This window comes from Dermacentor silvarum, chromosome 11 (genome assembly GCF_013339745.2).
Source record: "Dermacentor silvarum isolate Dsil-2018 chromosome 11, BIME_Dsil_1.4, whole genome shotgun sequence".
Classification (NCBI taxonomy): Eukaryota; Metazoa; Arthropoda; class Arachnida; order Ixodida; family Ixodidae; genus Dermacentor; species Dermacentor silvarum.
The window spans coordinates 587,921-608,595 of NC_051164.1; the positions used below are offsets into that span (position 1 = coordinate 587,921).

General features: G+C 47.3%; 1 protein-coding gene and 1 long non-coding RNA gene across 11 annotated transcripts in view; both read right to left on the reverse strand.

The window, feature by feature from the left end:
• LOC125941466 (uncharacterized) overlaps window positions 1–20,675 on the reverse strand; it is a 208,884-nt gene that overhangs the window by 90,795 nt on the left and 97,414 nt on the right. The gene's annotated exons all lie outside the window — the stretch shown is intronic.
• Window positions 1–20,675, reverse strand: part of LOC119433724 (zinc finger protein 501-like) — a 58,991-nt gene that overhangs the window by 24,159 nt on the left and 14,157 nt on the right. For 4 of the 10 annotated variants that reach the window (XM_049658794.1, XM_049658797.1, XM_049658796.1 and 1 more), the window contains 2 exons: window positions 14,257–15,760; window positions 12,366–13,968 (listed from right to left, as the gene is read on the reverse strand). In XM_049658794.1, the coding sequence (XP_049514751.1) occupies window positions 13,789–13,968; window positions 14,257–15,760 (1,684 nt within the window). In that variant the 3' untranslated portion in view covers window positions 12,366–13,788. Of the gene's footprint in view, window positions 1–12,365; window positions 15,761–20,675 lie in introns of those variants that run through there. The other 6 variants (XM_049658801.1, XM_049658800.1, XM_049658798.1 and 3 more) reach the window with 5 other exon arrangements.

The window sequence follows — 20,675 nt, forward strand, 5'->3', positions numbered from 1 at the left end:
GCGTCAATCATTTTTTGTTCTGCGTACGCGAATACATTTTAATCTGCGCTTTAAGTAATCAGACAACCATGCCCAGGTTATCTGAGCAGGCGACAAGAATGACGCGGTCGACCGGAACCAACCACCGTGGTGGGAGCAGGTCGCCAACAGGCTTTTTTTTTTTTTTTTTTTTTTTGCGCGCACACATTCCTATTCCCGAACGAAGTTGTTACACATGCAGTGAACGACAACGGTCGCAGTACCGTGACAGCTTCACAAACCTACCGCTGTAAAGAATGGATAAAAATTGACAGTCACTTAACTATCCATACGCGTGATTTGAATGCGCAAGCATTATGATTTCTCCAGTTAATTGGTTACGTTGGTGATACGTGACGTCCTACATTGTCACGTGTCCTTCACAAAAATCTCAACTCTACATTAATCCACCTTGTTCTTATTTGTACCAACCTTAATCCACTTTATTCCACCTTGCTCTGATTTGTGCCAACCTTAATCTATCTTATCTCAATATAATCCACCTTTCTCTAATTTTTACCAACCTTAATCTACCTCAATCCATGCTAATTCACCTTGCTCTAATTTGTACCAACCTTAAACCATGCTGATAATGATTTTTGGTAGCAATCGTTGAGGACAACGCCGGCTTTTCTGCCTCACGGGACATACAATGCTTTCGCATTAATAAAGGGTAAAAGCAAACATCGGGCTGCAACATACGTCGCCCTCAGCCAGTAGCTTGCACACTACAATACAGGGTGTTTCCGCGAACACTTTCAGAAATTCTTAAAGGTTGCCTGTGGCAGATAGCACAATTCTAGTTCATGAGCTGGTCTACTCGAAGAGGCGGACATTACTTGCAGAAGAAATTGAAATGCATAATCGAATAATTAACAAAAATTCACCAATTAAGTTTTTAACTAATTACCTGATGACCCATATTGCAATTTACAAATTGTAGCTTTGGAGTTCGCAAGGCGGATCCACTTGAAACGAATTCTCGGGATGACACCAGTTCCGAGATATTAATTCCCGAACTTTGCGGAGAAATGCATTGGCGTTCCAGTTACGTTCTTAACAAAACGTCGCTTTATGCATTCAAGCACGAAATTAACTGGAACGCCAATGCATTTCTCCGCAAAGTTCGGGAGTTAATATCTCGAAGCTGGTGTCATCCTGAGAATTAATTCCAAGTGAATCCGCCTTGCGTACTCCACGGCTACGATTTTTAATTGCAATATGGGCCACCAATTAAGTAATTAGTTAAGAACCTAATTAGTGAATTTTGTTGATTAGTCGATTATGCATTTCAATTTTTTGTTCATGTAATGCCCGCCTCTTCTAGTAGCTAGAACATCTCATTAACTAGAATTGGGCTATCTGCCACAGGCAACCTTAAATAAATTTTGAAAGTGTTCGCTGAAACACCCTGTATAATAAGATTGCAGTGCAGACAGAACGGATAAATGAAAGGCATACTTACACTGCCTCTGCAGCGTAGTACTAAAGTATCGTGTCGTCTACCCGCTCACTGCTCAGCATTGTGGCCCAATGAGCGGCTGTCTGAGTCATGCTTGCGGCCGTTGTGGCGATTGTAAACAAGCGAGCAAACGCCGATCAGAAGGAGCTCAATGGCGGGCGCTGTCGCGAGACCCAATATGGCGGTGTTTATGACCTGTCTTCAGCTCTGCAATTACTTTCGGCTTACACAGCCCGCTAAAGCATCGCCCTGATAGATATGGCTCTTTCACACCAAAGAAGCCACGGTGGAAGGAAAAACACTAGGACGAATGTGGCGCCCAAGCCAGCTCGCCGCAAGAGCCATTCCCTTCGCTTTTATAGCGATGAGCATTCTCAATATTACATGCATTCTTTCGTATAGATCTATCTATCTATCTATCTATCTATCTATCTATCTATCTATCTATCTATCTATCTATCTATCACCCACACCAACTTGGGTCACTGGGTATGTGCCGCTCTTCACTGATAAAAAAAAATAATAAAACAGAAACGTTGAAAACTGTTTTGAGGCTGGGCGGAATCTGACCCACGTATCTTGTTAGAATTTATATTGTTACGTAAAACGTCACAAGGCGGGACTGTTTACACTGAGCTACACAGTAGCCAAGATGATGGTGGACTCTATGCCCCCAGCACCAGACAGACCCATCATACACGCGCGCCTTCGCTGTAGCGCCGCTGATGGCGCACCATGTCCGGGCACGCTGACGCGGTGAAAATTCACCAAGGTCTGAAGCAAGGATGTCCTCTTTCTCCACGGTTGTTCGCGCTGTATGTGAAGGGCATTGAAAGACGACTGGAAAGCAGTGAATTAGGGTTTCATTTATCCTGCATGCATAATTGGATAAATGGTGCAACAGAAGGTCCCCGGACTGATGTATGCGGACGACATAGTGCTACTATCGGACAATGAAAGAGAGATATACGCCCACTTGCGAATATGTGTAGCAACGCAGCTACAAATCTAGGCCTTAAGTTTAGCACAGATAAATCGGGAACTATGATCGATCTTAATGAAGAGACATGTAACTACGTGGTGTCAATTGAACAGAAAGTCACACCCGCAGTCCAGCAATACAAGTACCTCGGCGTATACATAAACGAAGGAAATACTTACTCAAGCACCCACCAAATAATCCGAAAATAAAATGGAAGCGTAATAATGCAGCAATAATGAAACATAGAGCACTTTGGGGCCACAATAAATTTGAAGTGGTACGTGGAATCTGGAAAGGAGTAATATATGGTGCCAGCGCTAACGTTAGCAAATGCCCTTGTGTGCTTAATATCGGATATATAGCCGGAGTTGAAAGTTAACCAAAGATCTGTAGGCTGACGCACGCATCTATGTAAGCTGGAAAGAAAGCTCCTCTACAAGCCGCTATTTCGATTTTCAGTAAAACAGGTAACGGATCCATACAATCACGAAAAGTGCGATCGAGAGGCTGTACCATCGCACATAATTGTTCACAGCGGAAAGCAGAAGCTATAGTGCTGCATTTCCGACTGAATAACAGTGTACGACGTGCGAGTTGATAGAGTTCCAGCAGAATATTCAGCATACTGAGGACAACCCCATATTTATGCAACGTACAAATTGTCGCAGCAAAAACGCTGATGAGCAGGCCGGAAGAATGAAAAAAAAAAATGCAGCATTAGGGTATGCTTTGATACGAGCAATAAGAAAGGCGCTTACCTCGCAAGCAATGTTCTTTGTGAGAACAAAGTCCTTTCGGACAATGTTGTGTAGCCACTGCTTCTTCCGCAAGCCGCCACACTTTCGTTGTGGTATCGTAAATACTGCGTAACCATCTTCAGGCTTCTTGATGCTCTCTCCTCCCCATCTTTCATTCCCCCTCACCCCGCTCCCATGTGTAGGGTAGCAAACCGGTTGTGCTGAACTGGTTAACTTCCCTGCCTTTCCTTCTCCACTCTTTCCTTCCTTCCTTCCTTGATGGAGTTATATGCGCTACAGCACGGCATAGCGCGCTAGCCCAACACTGCAGGAAACACAGCGTGCATCGCTCACTGAGCCGAGCCAGCCGCGCGAAGGAGAAAAATGGCGCTAACGAAAAAGAAAAACACTCAGTGCCATTCCACTATGTGAAAGTGGATGACCAGCGAAGCTGTTAATGTGGTGATTGAACGTTGCTCCGGTGAAACGTTCCACGTTTGCGGGATCGGGGCCACATGGACAGTTCGCATTTCTTTCCGCCTCGCGGTCCTGGCGTGGCGGAGCGTGCGTACTAGCGCTGACGCGCTCACGTGGCCGCCAGGGTGACCTACGTTAAGTAATGAAGAAATTGATTTAGAATTAAAAACGCCGCCATCTCGACGTTTTCATACGACGCCACAAGGTGGCGCGACGCGTCTGAAATTGTTTTACGACACTGAAGTTCAAAAAAAAAAAAAAAAAAAACTGAGCGCAGCCTTGCACTAGTGGTGCAAGGCTGGAGCAAACAGCGGAGCTTGTGATCGACCAAGCTACAGCCAGGGTCGCTATCCCGATGACGCTGGATATTCAAACGCAGACTCTCACGTTCTCGAAACTCGGGACCTTGGACTCGACGTCGCCTGTTCTCGGCTGCAGCTATGGTATTCCGGATCGGCTTGCCGCCGACACGCAGATTCTCGCTTGGCCGCACGACGCGCTTCAGGACGCGGCCTGGCGATGCGTTGACATGTCTAGGCGAATTAAGCGAAGCACATGTGGTTGCTAGACGACGCGAAGTGACGTTATGGCTAGACGGAGCAGGTGCGCAGTCGTAGCAGCTCGGCGCGGCGGCGAAGCGAGGCGCAGCTGTGCCAAGTGGTTGCTAAGCAACGCGCAGTGACGTCATCGCCAGGCGGTTTCTGGTCTACGCTATTGGGGGCGAGGAGTTACGGAGTCGCCATCTGTCGGAAGCGCCTCGCTTGCGCAGTATGAGAGATAACGCGGCGCGCTCTTCACAGGTTTGGCTGCCGGCGCTCAATAAAAACACGCGGGAGCCCTCCTGGCCATTTATGTAACTACTCTCCAAACGAGGGAAGTTTCTTACTGTCAAAATAATAATGTTGGTCAAACAGAAGACACAGAATGGTTTACAAACGCTATCTCTTTACCGAATACGTACAGTGAACGCCCATAGCGCGCGGTTGCCGTGATCGAGTCCCCCAAACCGGCTTCTTGCGTGCGCGTCTTCTTGCCTGGTAGGCAATCGCTGAGAGCAGACTATGCGAAACATGTTCTTATAGTGTGCTGTCTGTATAACCAGGTGGACCATAACAGAATAAAGCCTCAATGCAGCGATCGCACGGGTTCGCAGAGACCGACTTCGCATCTGCATGCATCGCTGCGATCGCGTTTTCGGATCGTGCCGTGATCTTTAAGCCGCAGCATATGAACATTTGACAGTACGTAAGCAACCATTGTTGCGTGGACGCTATCAAAGCAGTTCAAAAAATGTGGTTGATCCCTCTTATATAGGAATCGGTATAGAACACGAAAGTGAAACGTGTCTTCACAGAAGTAGTGTAATATTTATTGCACATTGATATATAATGTCTATTGGTGTTTTGTGGCTAAAGCGCCCTTAGGCGTTGATGCACCCACGCTGACGCCTGGTGGCACGTCTCCTCCATCACGACTACCAACGTCGATGACCATGAGCAACCGTCGTGCATATGGAAGCTGCACTACGCTGCACACGCTAGCACAACGCGAAAGACGAAGCACGTAACTGACACACTAATACAACGCGCAAGACAAAGCACGTAACTGAATCGTCACCGAGTCAAATCAGCGCGTACAGCGCGTCGTAATTGCAGCCTCCGCGATCAACTTCAGAAACATTTTCAGAGCTAATTGCGGAGGCCACGCTCCGCTGTGCTGAGTACGGTGAACGCCACCTAGTAGTGCTTCTGCGAGAACGCGTTGGTAGTGCTTCTTGATGCCAGCGTCCCTTCGAATGCTGGCATCAAGGCGTCGTAGTGCTGAGACCACCGAAGCGTTCACTGTCGGTGCGCGTTAGTGTCATAATGCAGTACTTCTCTTTTCTGCTCGTAGGCGGCGGCACCGCCCCGAGCAAGAGCGCGGGTACACGGAGGAGTGTTAGATATATAAGGCGCGTCTGTGTAGCTCTCTGCAAATGCGTTTGTGGCGCAATGGGTTAAACGCTCGGCGATCTATCGTCGCGGACCGAGAGGTCGTGGGTTCGATTTCCAAATTTTGCATGTTTGTGGAACTTTTTCTTCTGGTTTCTTTCTTTGTATTATGTTCGTGTGACGTATGTCGTGAAGTCTTGGTGGACCCCGGCATAAAACACTTTCGTGTTAAAATAATTTCATTATAACTAGGGACTTCGACGCTATAGAGCGACTTGTGATGTGCCATCGCGACCATTTAATCGTCTTTTTCATTTCTTCTAAATTCTTGGACGTTTCAATATCGTTATTTCTCAAGTTGCGTCGCACCGTATGTTTTTCGGTCTTCTCAGCGAGACATTTCCCGGTGCTTCTTTTTGTTAATCCAGTACATTCATTGTTTAATGCTAAAACAAACATGAGCATATGCCATGACTTTTTTTTTAATGTGCTTATTACCGTTCCCTTCCCATTATGGTGAACTTGCCAGTATCTAGCATCAACAAGTTCATGACTAAATCTTCATGACATTAACCGGGCAGCACGCGCGGGCGAGCTTCTCAGTGCGCGCTTTCTGCTGCTCACCGAACATCGCAGCCCCAACGCAGTAGCAGATATTTTCCTCGCGGAAGTGCTTGATACACACCCGACTTGTAACCGATGGCTGCTTGCCGGTTCTAAGTTTCCCAATCCAAGCTACACGCAGCTTCTTGGCCTGCGGTATACGTGTGAAGGCTGACACCGGGCTCCGTTGCGTACGCGTCCGGCACTGCGGTACCAAGCAATACCCTACCATGTCGGACGTCTTCAAAGGCAGCCATTACCTATTATAGTGCTTCGAAGTGTTGTGAAGCAGACACCCGAAGCGGGAAAACATCCCCACTTAATCAGAACCGTAGCGCAGGTGGGCATAAACTTTCGTTTTCAGCTCGCTTCGGCGCTTCCGAAGCAGACGACGCGTCCGCTGTATCCTCGTGATGCCTCACTCATACCACGTCACGCCGACGGTGGCGCCAGCTTTTCCAGTGGTGGAGCTCGCCCTCAATACGGGCCAACCTCCGGCTTAAACAGCTTCGCTGTTCAAACGCCGCCATCCCGACGCCTCAAGGTGGTACGACGCGTCTGAGATTGTTATCTACTTCCGGTCTAATTACTTCGGTTGCACGTTGTCGGACGCGATCTCCTGGAACCTAGCCTATTAGCGGCGAGAAGTTGGAGTGGCGCCCTCTCGCGAGTGACGTCACGACGAGGACGCCGCTCGCGTCGGCTCGCTTAGTTGCCACGCGCGCTCGTTCGTTTCGTGCATACTGACTGTATAGGGCGCGCCAGCCGTGCTTCGTCAAGAGAGAGAGAGAGAGAGAGAATAAATTTTAATCAAAAGAGCACGCAAGCGTAGGTAGCTCCTCCGCTCTGCAGTGGGTGGTCCCCTCAGTCCAGGAGTCCAGCGGCCTTAGCTGCCCTTCTCGCTCGGTTGACCAGGTTGAGCTGGTCCGTCGTACTTCGTCAAGGATGTTTTGGCTGCTTTCTGCTGTCACGCCTAAAGTGCAGTGTCTTTTTCCAAACTGCGTGAATAGTGAAAGTTTCCTGCTTGGATATCGTAGCTATATAGAGTTGCAGGGGTTACTGCTTTTGCAAAGCAGATGTGCACCGTGTCCGTTTATAAATTTTGCGTAAAAAGAATGTCTTCGAATTCAGCATCAAAAATTTTAATTGTACGATGTTTCGCTCCAAACTTTACATTCTTCTGGTACATAGTTATGACAGACAGGGGCGGATCCAGGTTTTTTCTGAGGGGGGGGGGGGGGGGTCAGCTTCTGTCAATGATGATGATGATGATTATGATGGTGATGATGATGATAGCATTTCTTATTGACCGAAGTTTACCGTTTTTCCTCACGATAAACCCCCGTTTTATACGGCTAAAGCAACACCTGTAGCCCTCCGTGGTGGCTCAGTCAGCTCAGGCGTTGAGCACGAGATCGCGGGATCAAATACTGGCCGCGGCGGCCGCATTTCGATGGAGGCGAAATGCAAAAACGCCCGTGTTCTTGCGTTGTAGTGCAGGTTAAATAACCCCAGGTGGTCAAAATTAATCCGGAGCCTTCCACTACGGCGTGCCTCATAACCAGAACTGGTTTTGGCACGTAAAACCCCAGAAAGAGGAAGAAGACCTGTAGCGAAGCCAGGTATCGGTTTCTCCGAGCTTATAGGAAAAGGACGTTACCCAATACAGCCATGTGCTTGGCGGCTGCGCCTGATAATACAGGGTGCTAAAAACTAAGCTTTATGGTTTTCTTAAAGTTATGCACTGGGAGGCATGCGAAGACCACCTGTGCAAATAAGTTATGTGGCTAAGGGGGCACAAAGTGAGATGATAATTATCGATGTGAGCAGCCCAATTAACTAAAATTGAACAATTATTTTTTGTTTGCTGCAGTAAGTGGGTTTGTTTGTATTGAAAACTTAGAGACAGTCGAGTTTCTACACAGTATCAGTCGGAAGAATTCTTCTAGCGTGTCCGTGCTCCGAGATATCAGACTCCAAATTTCAATTGTCGTACTGCGCAGAATAATCGAGAATAAAGACGCGACAATTCTCATGAATTCCCGTGAATGATCATGAAGCTCAGTGACCACGACTGTGGAGGGATGGCGGTGCCATATCTTCTCTCTTGAGTCGTGGTGGTGTGTTGACTAGAGGAACGTTCTTGAATACGGGCGTAACGGTCCGCTCCAACCCAGCAACCACTACGCTGGTTGTTTATGATATGCTAATCACCGCGTATGAAGACTCACGACGCCACCTACAAGAATAACAATGTGGCGTAGTAGGCGAGAGCGCGAGCCAGCGTCTTCATGTTTTGTTTCCCACGCGACGTCATCCTTTTACACAAGGCGCGCATCTGCTCCCGTTTCTCTAACCACGCGACGCCGTCCTAGGCCCGCGCGCTGGCGTTGGCCGCTGACGTCACGCTCCCCCACTTCGCAGCCGTGGCTCGAGGCTTCGCCCCGCTCCGCGAGAACGCCCACTCAGATAAACGGATCCGGTGGGCTTGAGCCTCCTATGCTTAATGTACGACAATAAAACTGCGAAGTTACAATGAAAAAAAAAACACCGCATATCCACGGGGTGAATGATGATGAGTGGGCGAAGCTCCGGAGGGATTCATCGGTAAACCGTGAATCTTCCGTGTAATTCGCCCAGTCTCGCCGCACTAAATCGAACGATTGACTTCCACCAATGACACGCGCCATATGTGACGTCATTCGTATTTTATAACAGCGCCCTTCATTATAATTGCACCATCTCCCGCTTAAGGGGACGCTAGCACAAACGCGTTAGAAACGTGCAGTACTCTAAGGGGAAGAGGCCACAGCGTCTTACGCAGCCGTTTACACATGCCGGAACGTGCACCGCGTTTGCCGACGCCATCAGCGTTTATGAATACGGGGGTAAGGCGGAGAGGCCACAGCGTCTTACACCAGCTTCTTGCACGGGCCGTAACGCGCTAGCACAAACGCGTTAGAAACGCGCAGTCTTTCGTTAATGTTGGGTATTTATTGCCATCGTGGTGCGTCTGTCCATGTGCGCTTCGTGGCGTAGTGGTTAGCGCCACGCGTTCAGAAGCGAGGGGTCCCTGGTTCGATTGCGCTACGGCCACAACTCTCGGAATTTTTTTTTCTAATAAAAGTAGACGTGGCTACCTACTACGACGACTACTACTACTACTACAGAGGAGGGACAGACCCACACCCTAAGGAGCTTCGCCCCTAAAACTTGTAGCGTACGAACGGTACTGTGCTCGTACTGGATATTGTCAACGTGTAAATGTGATCACAATGAGTGCTACAGTTTGAAAAAGTTGCCTATGCGTAGTTCTTAGTTTAGCTGTTAGTTGTTATTATTTATATATGAACACTTCAGCAAGAGATCTCATTAAGCAGTTTGGTCGTGGAACCGATGACAGCTAGCCAATGAGGCAACCGTTGACACCTCAAGGGGAAACTACGTTTATCAGGCGCGAAGGCGCTCGAGCGGACCTCGGCGTGTTTGGCAAAAGGGACGTCCCCTCGTTCATCCGACGCCACCGACGGGACGAGTAAGGCACGGCAGGCGCCAGGAGGTCCAAGGTGTTCATGAGAAAAAATAACTACGGCAACTTCGCGACACCACACTCCTACGGAATACAACTAAGCTTGTGAGTGAGCTAGCTTTACTTCTACATGGCTGATACCACTGGTACTCACGAAAAATACTTTTGAAGAATGCTGGTGGCCATATTCTTTTTTCTTGGCGACAGGGCCATCCCCCTGTCAGCGAGGGGGCGATGCAGAAATCTGAGGGGGGGGGGGGGGGGGGGGGGTCAGGACATCCGGACATCCCCCTGGATCCGCGCCTGATGACAGACATGTCGTTTTACACGGAACAGCAATATTGGTAATTGGTGTCAACTTTATATATAAATCAGTACGTTAGAATACGGTACTACCTGCGAAGCTTTCATTAAGCTTCTTATTGATCTGGTTAGTTTTGTTCTACTCAAATATGGGCATTGTAGTAATGCGTATAAGGAAAAGTTAGGTGTCATTTTTTACGAAAAAGTTTTACTTCTACTTTCACCGTTCTCCGAAATAGCCGCCCAGAAAAAGCATTCTACACGGCTTTTAACCCGACTACGCGTCATGTATGTAGAGCAATCACCTGAGAGAAAAGGTTCCCGGTTAAGATTAAGAGCCAAGCCGTTACAAGCGATGCTTTATAGTGGCCTGAAGCGGTCTTTATCGACAATATGGCAGACACATTCAGGGGGGGGGGGGGGGGGGGGGGAGGAGGTCGCGCGGCGGCGGTTTTACCTCCATGGCGGCAGAGTTCAAAGGGTGGCGGTACTTTCAAATTATCAAGGGACTTCATTTTTTCACCAGTGCCCCTTGGGCAGCGCTGGTTTCCCATATGAACGTGTTGCTGACTGCGAGCGTGGATGGATGAGAGTAGGAGCGCGAGTGAGCGGTGTTAGGAGGAAGCTTTAGCTCGGGGCCAACTGCGATGTTACCTGTTCAAATACATGTAAATCGCAAAAATGCGTTTCCGAGATAACCACTGAGCCGATTTTAATGAACTTTGTTGCGTTTGAGAAAGTCAATTCTAGTGACTGTTGGAAGCGGAATATTGATTTAGGGCCTGAAATTTTTAAAGGGAACTTTCAAAAATTGGAAAGTTAAAAAAAAAAAAAAAGTGGGAGCACCAAGTTAACAAATTCCTAGCTCTGCACTAAAAAGACAGATCGTAGTACTGTAAACTGCATCCGTTAGAGCATCCAAAGCCAACAAATTCTATATATCAATTCACATCTCATGTGTAACATTGTTTACAATGGCGCAGGAGTCCCACCTCGGCACATTCAACAATTTAAACACATCACTAATTAACTTTTTAATGACTTTATGGCACATATTGGAATTCACGAGTTGTAGCCGGTGAGCTTGCAAGGCATATCAGCTTGGAATGAATTGCCAAAAATAAGACAAATTTAGAGATATGCGTCATAAAATTCTCCGTAAAAATGCACTGTCCCACTTTAACAAAAGCAATTTTATTATGCATTAAAGCACAAAAGTACCTGGAACACACATGTTGTTCGTCCCACACTTTGAGAAGTAATATTGCGAAGCTGGTGTCATCCTCGAGATTCATTTTAAATGGATACGTCTTCCAAGCTTACCGACCACAATTTGTAAATTGCAATGTGCCATAATGTTAAGTTAATTGGTGTTTGGTTAATTAGTTGAATGTGTGCAGATTTCTCGTACTAGTAATGTCCGCCTCTTCCAATGATCCAGCTCAAGAGCAAGAATTATGCTATCTGCCACAGCCACCTTTTTCAAAATTCAGGAAAACTTAAAAAATTATCACCTCGTAAACTGTGCACATCCTGAGGACCACGATGAAAGAAATTCAGGCAGAAACTATCGATAATGATTGCCAAGGACCTTAACTTTTCTTTTGAAATCCATTTGAATTCTGTTCAGTTGTGGCTGCGGCAAGCAACTTTTCTTCACCATCCCCCACACCACTCACCAGATTTCTTCTTGCACTCCTTGTGGCCAATGGTCTATTTATTGAAGGATTGAATCGTTGCCAAGAAGGTAACAAAAAAATAACTGCCGTACAAGCTCTAAATGTAACTGACATCTTTAGGAGATATATACCCTCATCACCAGAATATCTGATCCTCATCGAGGTGGATCTGCTTCAAGTTCTTAGTAAGGCCCGTTAGAAACACGACACTATTTCGAATTCTCAATATATTGGTCCTGGTCCCAGAAGCCTTCAATGACGCTCAAGAATCTTGATTATAATTGACAAAGCGAGACTGTGTCGATCGACGCCATGAGTGCTTGTAAATGACCGTATATACCAGCCATTGATCAGCACCGATCTCAATCAAGATTCACTCAGACACTCAAAAGTACTCGCACCTAGTGCTACACTACGAACATGAGAACATACCTTAGTGGGCCAAAGCCAAAGCAAGTAAACCAATGGCATATTTTTTTTCAATTGTAATTATACTCTTACTTAGAAAAAAGCTGCAGAAAAAAGCTGAGCGTGCTACTATTAGCAACTCAGCTTATGAAGCACACACTGAACCACTTTTTAAGAAACTTCAAGTTTGTCCTGTAAACTTGCTATTCAATGAATTGCTCTTGCAATGGTACCTTACAGAAAGAAAGCAAGGGGGTCACTTTATTGAGCACCTATCTAGCTTACGCAAGAATATTAAAAAATACAACACTCGTCATAATGCGACTTGGTTCATAACCCGCACACGCACAAATTACGGAACACAGCTACTCTCCCACTCCATTACCATCCTTGTTAAATTCACTTGGTTTCTGATTATCTACTTCATTCCTTACAGTTCTGGAACAATGATGATTTTCCCTGTATTACATTGCTTGAACTACACTTTTTTCATTGTGTATATTTAGACTTCTCTCCTGCAACTGTACAATGCCTGATTGCTGTTGCTAATTCTTGTTTTCTTTACTTTTACACAATTTTGAAAGGGGCGCAGACCCCTGTCAAGCTGAATTAATTTTGGCTTTTTGTCTGTGCCGCCTACATCATGTATTGGATGTGAAATAAAATTTGATTTGATTTGATAACTTGACAACTACAAAGCCTATTTTAAACAAGTCAGTCTTCTCACGCATAGCGTTCATTTGAATTTAATGATCGCACATTATTCAGACCGAACGGCCCTACTCTGCAGAATAAATATTTTAATGCTCATCCGGGCTTGACTGAACATACAGTTTCAAGCATATCTGTGTAATAAATACATGAAAAGATTATCAAAGAAAAAGGAAGATGCACTAGCATTTCATGAATTTCCCTAAATAAACAGGGCACTGAACTTATATAAAGGACTCCTATGAATATGTATTCAGCGCAAGTTCTTATAAACTTTTCACAACATATTCAGTAATAGAAGTATAATTTAGACATGATGCTTGGCTGGTTCATTCGTCACTGCAATGAATGGAAGACATTCTGTCCAGTGTCAGTATTTTGTGCAAAGTGGGCGTTTGCTTGAACCTGCAAATATAGGTATAACTTTGCCGACCATAAATCAGCAACAAACTTGCCAACACAACTAATTTCTCTCTGCCCACAATCTCGCACGTCGAGCCACGTCGCCAACATGAATGCGCCCATCGACCCATATGGAACGTACCAAGTCCTCAACCGGCCTCAGTCAGCTTCGGATGATAGAGATGTCTCATGGCTCTTCAGTGAAAGCTTGATAGCCATCTTCTTGAAGGATACGCTGGTCGGTTCAGAAAAGGACGGACCAAATTGTGAACCTGTCTTTCCATCGACGTTGGGTGGTGGTGGCGTCTGGCGGCCATTCAGCGAAGCTTTGCCTGCCACCTCACAGCGGAACAATTCAAGTCCTAAAGCGGTGTTTCCATCACCGTCAATCAGTGATGGCATTTAACAGCTGCTCGGCGAAGGCTCTCCAGTCACAACACAGTAGAATAGATAAGTCATAAAGCGGTGTTTCTATCGCCATCAGATGGTGGTGGTGTCTTGTTGGCACTTGGCGAAGTCTCTCAAGCAACACCACAGTGGAACAGTTCAAGTCCTGAAGCGGCGTTTCCGTTGTATTCGGATGGTGGTAGCATTTGGCGGCCACTTGGCAAAGCCTTGCCAGCCACGCCACAGTGGAACAGATAGAGTTCTAAAGCGATGTTTCCATCGCTGTCGATCGGTAGCGGCATTTAACCAACGGCTGCTCGGTGAAGCCTCTCCAGCCATCTAACAGTGGAACAGTTCAAGCCCTAAGCCGGTATTTCTATCGCCATCGGATGGTGGTGGCGTCTGGTTGCCACTCGGCGAAGCCTTGCCAGCCAGCTCGCAGTTGAACAAAACAAGTCCTAAAGCGGTGTTTCCATCGCCATCGATCGGCAGTAGCGTTTAACGGCTGCTCGGCGAAGCCTCTCCAGCCACCTCACAGTGGCACAGCTCAAGTCCTGAAGTGGTGTTTCCATCACCATCGATCGGTAGTAGCATTTAACGGCTGCTCGGTGAATCCTCTCCAGCCACCTCACAGTGGAACAGCTCAAGTCCTAAAGCAGTGTTTCCGTCGTCTTCGGATGGTGGTAGCGTTTGGCGGCCACTCGGCGAAACCTTGCCAGCCACCTCAGAGTGGAACAGTTCAAGTCCTAAAGCAGTGTTTCCGTCGTCTTCGGATGGTGGTAGTGTTTGGCGGCTACTCGGCGAAGCCTTGCCAGCCCCATTACAGTAGAACAGTTCAAGTCCTAAAGCAGTGTTTCCGTCGTCTTCGGATGGTGGTAGTGTTTGGCGGCCATTAGGGGAATCCTTGTCAGCCACCTCATAGTGTAACAGATCAAGTCCTAGAGCGGTGTTATCCTCGCCTTCTGATAGCGGTGGTGTCTGGCGTTCACTAGGCGAAGCCTTCATAGCCACCTCACAGTGGAACAGGGCAAGCCCTAAAGCAGTGTTATCGTCACCTTCAGATGGTGGTGGCGTCTGGCGGCTACTTGGTGAAGTCTTACCAGCCATCTCCAAGTAGAACAGACGAAGTCCTAAAGCAGTGTTTCCATCATCTTCGGACGATGCCGGGATATGGTGGCGGCTCAGTGAAGCCTCGTCAGTCACCTGCGCCCCTATTGCAGTTTTCTCCCTAGCAAAGCAAACATCTCGCAAGTGACGCGACAGGCCCCAGGGCCGAGTGAACCTTTGACCACACACATTGCATTCGTAGGGTTTCATGCCGGTGTGCTGAAGCTTGTGTCGGTCCAGGTGGCTCTTATGAGCGAACGTGACTGGGCAGTCACTGCAGGCATGCACCTTTCCGCCGGAGTGTTGTTTGATGTGACTAGCGAGCGTTTCCCTCCGAACGAAGTTCCTGCCGCACGGACGGCAGTGGTAAGGGTACTTCTCGTTCTCATGCATCTGTTCGTCATGATTGTCGCCCTCCTGTGGAGTGATAAGGGGGGAAGAAGTTTCAGACAAGCGTGGGTGATCTGAGGCGACGGGTGCTTGACCGTGGACTTTGAGATCGGAATGGCGTGCCGATGCAAATGCGGAGGCCACCTCCTGACGCACGTGAATGAGGCGGTGACGCCTGAGCGCCGCCTTGTCGGAAAACGTTGCACCACACGCGTCGCATTTGTGTGGTCGCTCTCCAGTGTGCGTCAGCAGGTGACAGGTCAATGTGTCGTTCCTGGCGAACGCGGCCGGACAGTTGGGGCATTTGTACGGCCTCGCACCGGTGTGTGTCAGCTGGTGCGCACTGAGGGACTTCTTAGACGCGAATTTGCCTTTGCACACGGAACACTCGTACTGTTTTTCGCCCGTGTGTGTCTGTTGGTGCCACGTGAGTGACACCTTCTGGCCGAACCTCCTTTCGCAGATGGGGCACTGGTATGGCCTTTCGCCCTCATGCGTAGTCTTCAAGTGTCGTTGGACGCATGACCTGCGGGCGAACGTCTTCTTACACACGTGACAGACGTGCGGTCCTTCACCCTTGAGTTTGCGTTGTCGTTGAGGCGTTGGTTGTGCTGCATTGGTGGAGCCAGGGTTCCTGAAAGAGCACGCAAAAAAGAAATTATACACTCTCCAAAGCCCATGCTGTGATCTACATGTGTGAAGCGAATCTTTAATGAAGTTGTAATTTAAATGCTATTACAAATAAAGATGATGCATATGATTGTGTTAGTTTTCATCCTATGCAACATGTACTGACTCCATAAACTGTACTGGTCACAATATTACTGTTATGTATGGCACGCACCATGGTAGCGCAGTGGGTGTGGTGTTCTGCTACTGAGCATGAGGTCGGGGGTTTAGTTCCCAGCCGCAGCAGCCTTAAGTTGATAGAGATGAAATGCAAAAAACCTCCTTTACTTTAGACACCCGTCAAAGAACCGCAGCTGGTCATAATTAATTCTGAGTCCTGCACAAGGAGGTTGGAAAGAAAAGCTTCTGGAGTGGCGGTGCCCACTAATGTTTAACAGCAGAGCTGAAGCCAGCGCTTGTCCTGACTTCGCCTCTGAAAGAGTGCCACGCAGGCTGCAGTCCACACACACCTTGAGTGTTTTTGTTGTGCGAATGTAAACGCTAGGCTAATTGTAAAATAAAAGGTCGTTGATTCTTGCTAAAATATTATATTTGGCTAAGTGTTGATATCAAGAACTCTAAAAAAATGCACCAATGCATTCAGCTTTGCTCCTAAAACCTGTGAAACAAGGGTGTACATTTAATAGGATCTTTACAGCGAAATTGGCCATCTATTTATTTTATTTACAGATACTACCAGCCCTTACACAGGGCTATAGCAGGAGTGGAAATGAGGCGAAACATCAAAGAGGCGAAAAGCCGGCGTTCCTATATTCCACTATTCCCTGATGCCTCCTCTTGCCCCGAGTAAGATGGCGGTGGCCTGGCTTCATTTTCAAAGCAGCATTGCCACTCCAGAAATTTTTTTTTTCAACCTCCTTGGTCCTGCACTACCTTGTTTCTCATAGAACAAGCGTACTGCTTGGCAAAATTCAGCCCCGTGAATCAGTCAATGTCACACAATAGTTAGATTTATGCATTACACTTGTTCTCAAATTATGCCATAGGAAATACAAACAGTATTAAGTATGAATTTTGGCAATATTGCACTTTTTTCTTTCTTTTTTTGCAAATTCGCACTCTCAGACCTCGACGCAGTAATGTCATGAAGATGACGGTGATGCTTGATGTTTGTCAAGGAAAAAATGGCGAGGATAGATGTACGCAGAGAAAAGTGCAATGTGAAAGACATTGGTAAGGTATGCTAGCGCTCGTCTGCATCATTCATCATTCCTACGTCTGTGTAGCCTGATGAAAACTGGTGCGAGCGTGTATGCGCCTTTGCACGCACACACTACGCGACGTGACGCATGTGCCAATTGGTATTGGCAGAATAAGTGATCAGGTGATTGTGACTTAATTTCAGTCTATTTTGGACAACAGTTATGCAGGAGCCTAGGACTAACAGAAGCACATCTCCTGGACGTGGCACAAGGCACCTGTCAACAATCACGTGATACAAAGCAAGAAATAGTCGAAGTGATGTACAACAGTGATGACATACACTGAAACATGACGTAGCCCAAGAAAGTAACATGTTTTTGCTAAGAAGCATGAAAATACAGACACAAAAAAATAATGAGTAACACCGAAGGTAGTGAAGCCTAAAACTGTAGGCCGTTCGCGTGGGTATTTCCGACTGCGTATTAGCAGTCTTACGGTACTTCATGCACATTTTGGGGGCTGTCTGTCAGTGACTCTAAGCATTTTCCCACCAACTTGGGTCACCAGGTAGTCCATGGCCTAATGTTCAGCGGATCAGGCTGCTATTATGAAGGAATCAGGTTCAAAACCAATTGTTGGGTCAACTTGGGTCACGGGTATGTGACACTGGGTATGTACCGCTCATCAGTTTACCTGTGTCACGCCAGCTAGTGTTACTGGTTATGTGCTGTTCTTCAATGAACCTCTTTCACCCCAACTTGTTTCACTGGGTGTGAGAAACTAGTTATGTGGCACACTTCAATGAACCTCTTTGATGTTAACTTGGGACACTAAGTTTGTGCAAACAGTGTATGTTCCGTTCTTCAATGAACCATTTTTACACCAACTTGGGTCCCTGGCTATGCACCACTGTGTATGTACCACAAGGCACGTGCTGCACTTCATTCAGTAAACCTGTTTCGCACCAACTTGGGTCACTGGGCCACTGAGTGCATGCCGCCTCTTCAATAACAAAGAACCATTTAAATTTCTCCAGTGCTGGGCGGAGCCGAATTTGCGCCATATACATTCAGATAATCTTGTTTGAATGTATATTCACACATGCGCCACGCGAAGGCTATGCTGCAATGGCGCTAGATGATGCTGCATGTCCAGAGGGAACCATGAGAGAGCAACCCAGCTGATTACGAGGTGTTAAAAAAGAAACCGAACTTTTGAAATAGCGCGCCAACCGGCAGAGGGAGCGAACAGCGGCTACTGAGTGCACGTAGCAGCAGGTTCAGACAACAAACTGCAATTTGCAGCGTTTCGCTCTAACCGTTAGTTGGCGAGCTACAGCCAGCTCATCAATTGCAACAGAAGTGAGCACATGCACAAGCTGTTCGTTGGGTTAGTGCCGAAGTGTCAATGGACCCTGTGGTTTCCCTTTATCTTGATCATTTCTTTCTCCATCTCTCCTTAAGAACATCATAACAGGCAATGAGACGTGGGTTTATGGCTATGGTATTGAAATGAAGGTGTAGTTGTCACAGTGGGTGGGCAGAGTCTTCTCGTCCAAAAAAGCATGCTGGAGTCAGTCCAAGATCAAGGCGATGTTGGTCGTGTTTTCTGACTGTGAAATCGTTGTCCATCAGGAATTTGTACCACGTGGTAAGATGGTAAACAAGGAAGTCTACCAGAAAATTATAGCACATTTGAGGAATTCTGTGCGCAGTAAGGGGACTGAATTGTGGGAAAACCAGACTTCGATGTTGCATCATGACAATGTGGCAGCTCACACGTCGCTCCTCGTCCGCAGCTATTTAGCAAAACATCACACTCCCGTTGTACCCCACCCACTGTATTCTCCGGACCTAGCCCTAGCAGACTATTTCCACGTTGAAAGGACGTTTCCAAACCATAGACGAGATTCAGGACAATGCAACAATAGACCTGCGCTCCATCCCAGAAAAAGTGCGTTCCAGGAGGCTTTTCAAAAATGGAAAAAACGATCGGAATAGTGTATTACCAGTAGAGGGGACTACTTTGAGGGGGACAATGCTTAATCCTTTCAGACGCTATGTAGACAATTGTGTACACCAAGATAGTGCATCAACAGCAAAAGCATTGATTAAAGTAAGGGTATTTAAAATGTGTCCCATACATCTTGAAATGCTTCCGATTGAAATAGTGCTGCAACTTTGAATTAGACAGGCAAATTGTTTTAGTAAAGCGAGTATGAAGGTAAATGTTTGGGTATTTTGCTTGGTGTGATTATGTCACTGTATGTAGCGGGTTCACTTCTTTCATTGCTTTTCGCAAAGTGTTGCGCCATACATAATTTTCGAGTCGGCTGGATAAGTGCTTTTCAAGCCTGGTAGACACGAAATAGTTGATGTTTGCATATCTGATGTTCCTGCAGCGAGTTTTCGCATGGAGTCGACATTTTGTAAACTTGACAAAACTCACTAAAGAACTGAAAACTCTTAATTCTGCAGCTGTAAGCTTTTTATGATTCTGAAGATGTAAGAAATGCAGTGAAAGTAAGTTTTCAATCAGCACAACTAATTGGCTGATTTAGAGTTAAAATGTTGTACAATAAACAATAAAGATGTTAAAGCGAAAGTTCGGCTTCTTTTTTGAACACACCTCGTACATGCCTAATACATGGCACGTTTCGGCGGTTGCTGTATGGTGGGTCGATACATTGCTTCAATGATAATCGCATTAACGCTCACAATCATCGTGATTTGGGTTCTGTCAGATTTGTTTACAGCATGGGTGTATCGCGGTAGCTATGTTTCGCAGCACGAAGGCTGTGGAGATGGGTTTGCACAAGGCTTACCCTACGAGCGACGGTCGAGGAAAGGGCACGCCACTCCTCCACTCCGCAACGCACAAAGGCGCTACGGCAGGGTTCGTCGACTCTCCGACATGGCGCCGAGAGGGCTCCAGAGTCCGATTGCCAACAAACACGGGTTTATTCACCCAAGATACAGCACAGTGCTACAGTCACGGCGCTTACGGGCCAAGGCTCACCGCAAGACCGGTCGAGTACGCGCGCCCGCTGTGATAGGGCTAACCGGGTAGCAGTCCGCCAAGCGCGATAACGAGGTGTCCCGAGAACAAAGGTCTCATGTAACCACCTCGTTGCGAGTCTGTGAGCATCTGCCGCGGCGAGGAAGCGCTCAGCGGACCAGAGCTCGGGTGGAGAGGGTGCCCGCAGGTCGCCGTGCGGGAGGCCAATCAGGGCGCGTCCCGCTGACGTGTTCTCGCGGGGCAAGTCCAATCCCGGAGGGGGGGGGGAAAGCACGGTTTGCGCGGGAAAGTAGGTCCGGCGCGCTAGCCATGTCCGCCATGTTGCCATTACGGCGGCGGTTCCCGGAGATCGAGCTAAGCGCCACACGCGAGCTGGGAGACGAGGCGCAGGAAGGCACCTCGATCCCCACAAGGCATAGTGAAGGGTGCACTACGGTTTTGTGGGCAGAGCTTCGTAACGAATCCTTTGTTGCAGAGTGCAGTGGCTTACATCGAATGCTGGGACATTAACACGCAATCAGGGTTCATTATTGTAACTACCCCCAAATATCTAAACATGAGAAAATTAAATAATTCTGTGTGCTGAAACCACGATATCTATCTACACCCTGTAAACATGACTGACATTTTAAATCAAATATCTTTCCTTGCCTTTTTCGCCCGTTTCGTATTGGCCAGACTTTCAGCTCCAATTCAAA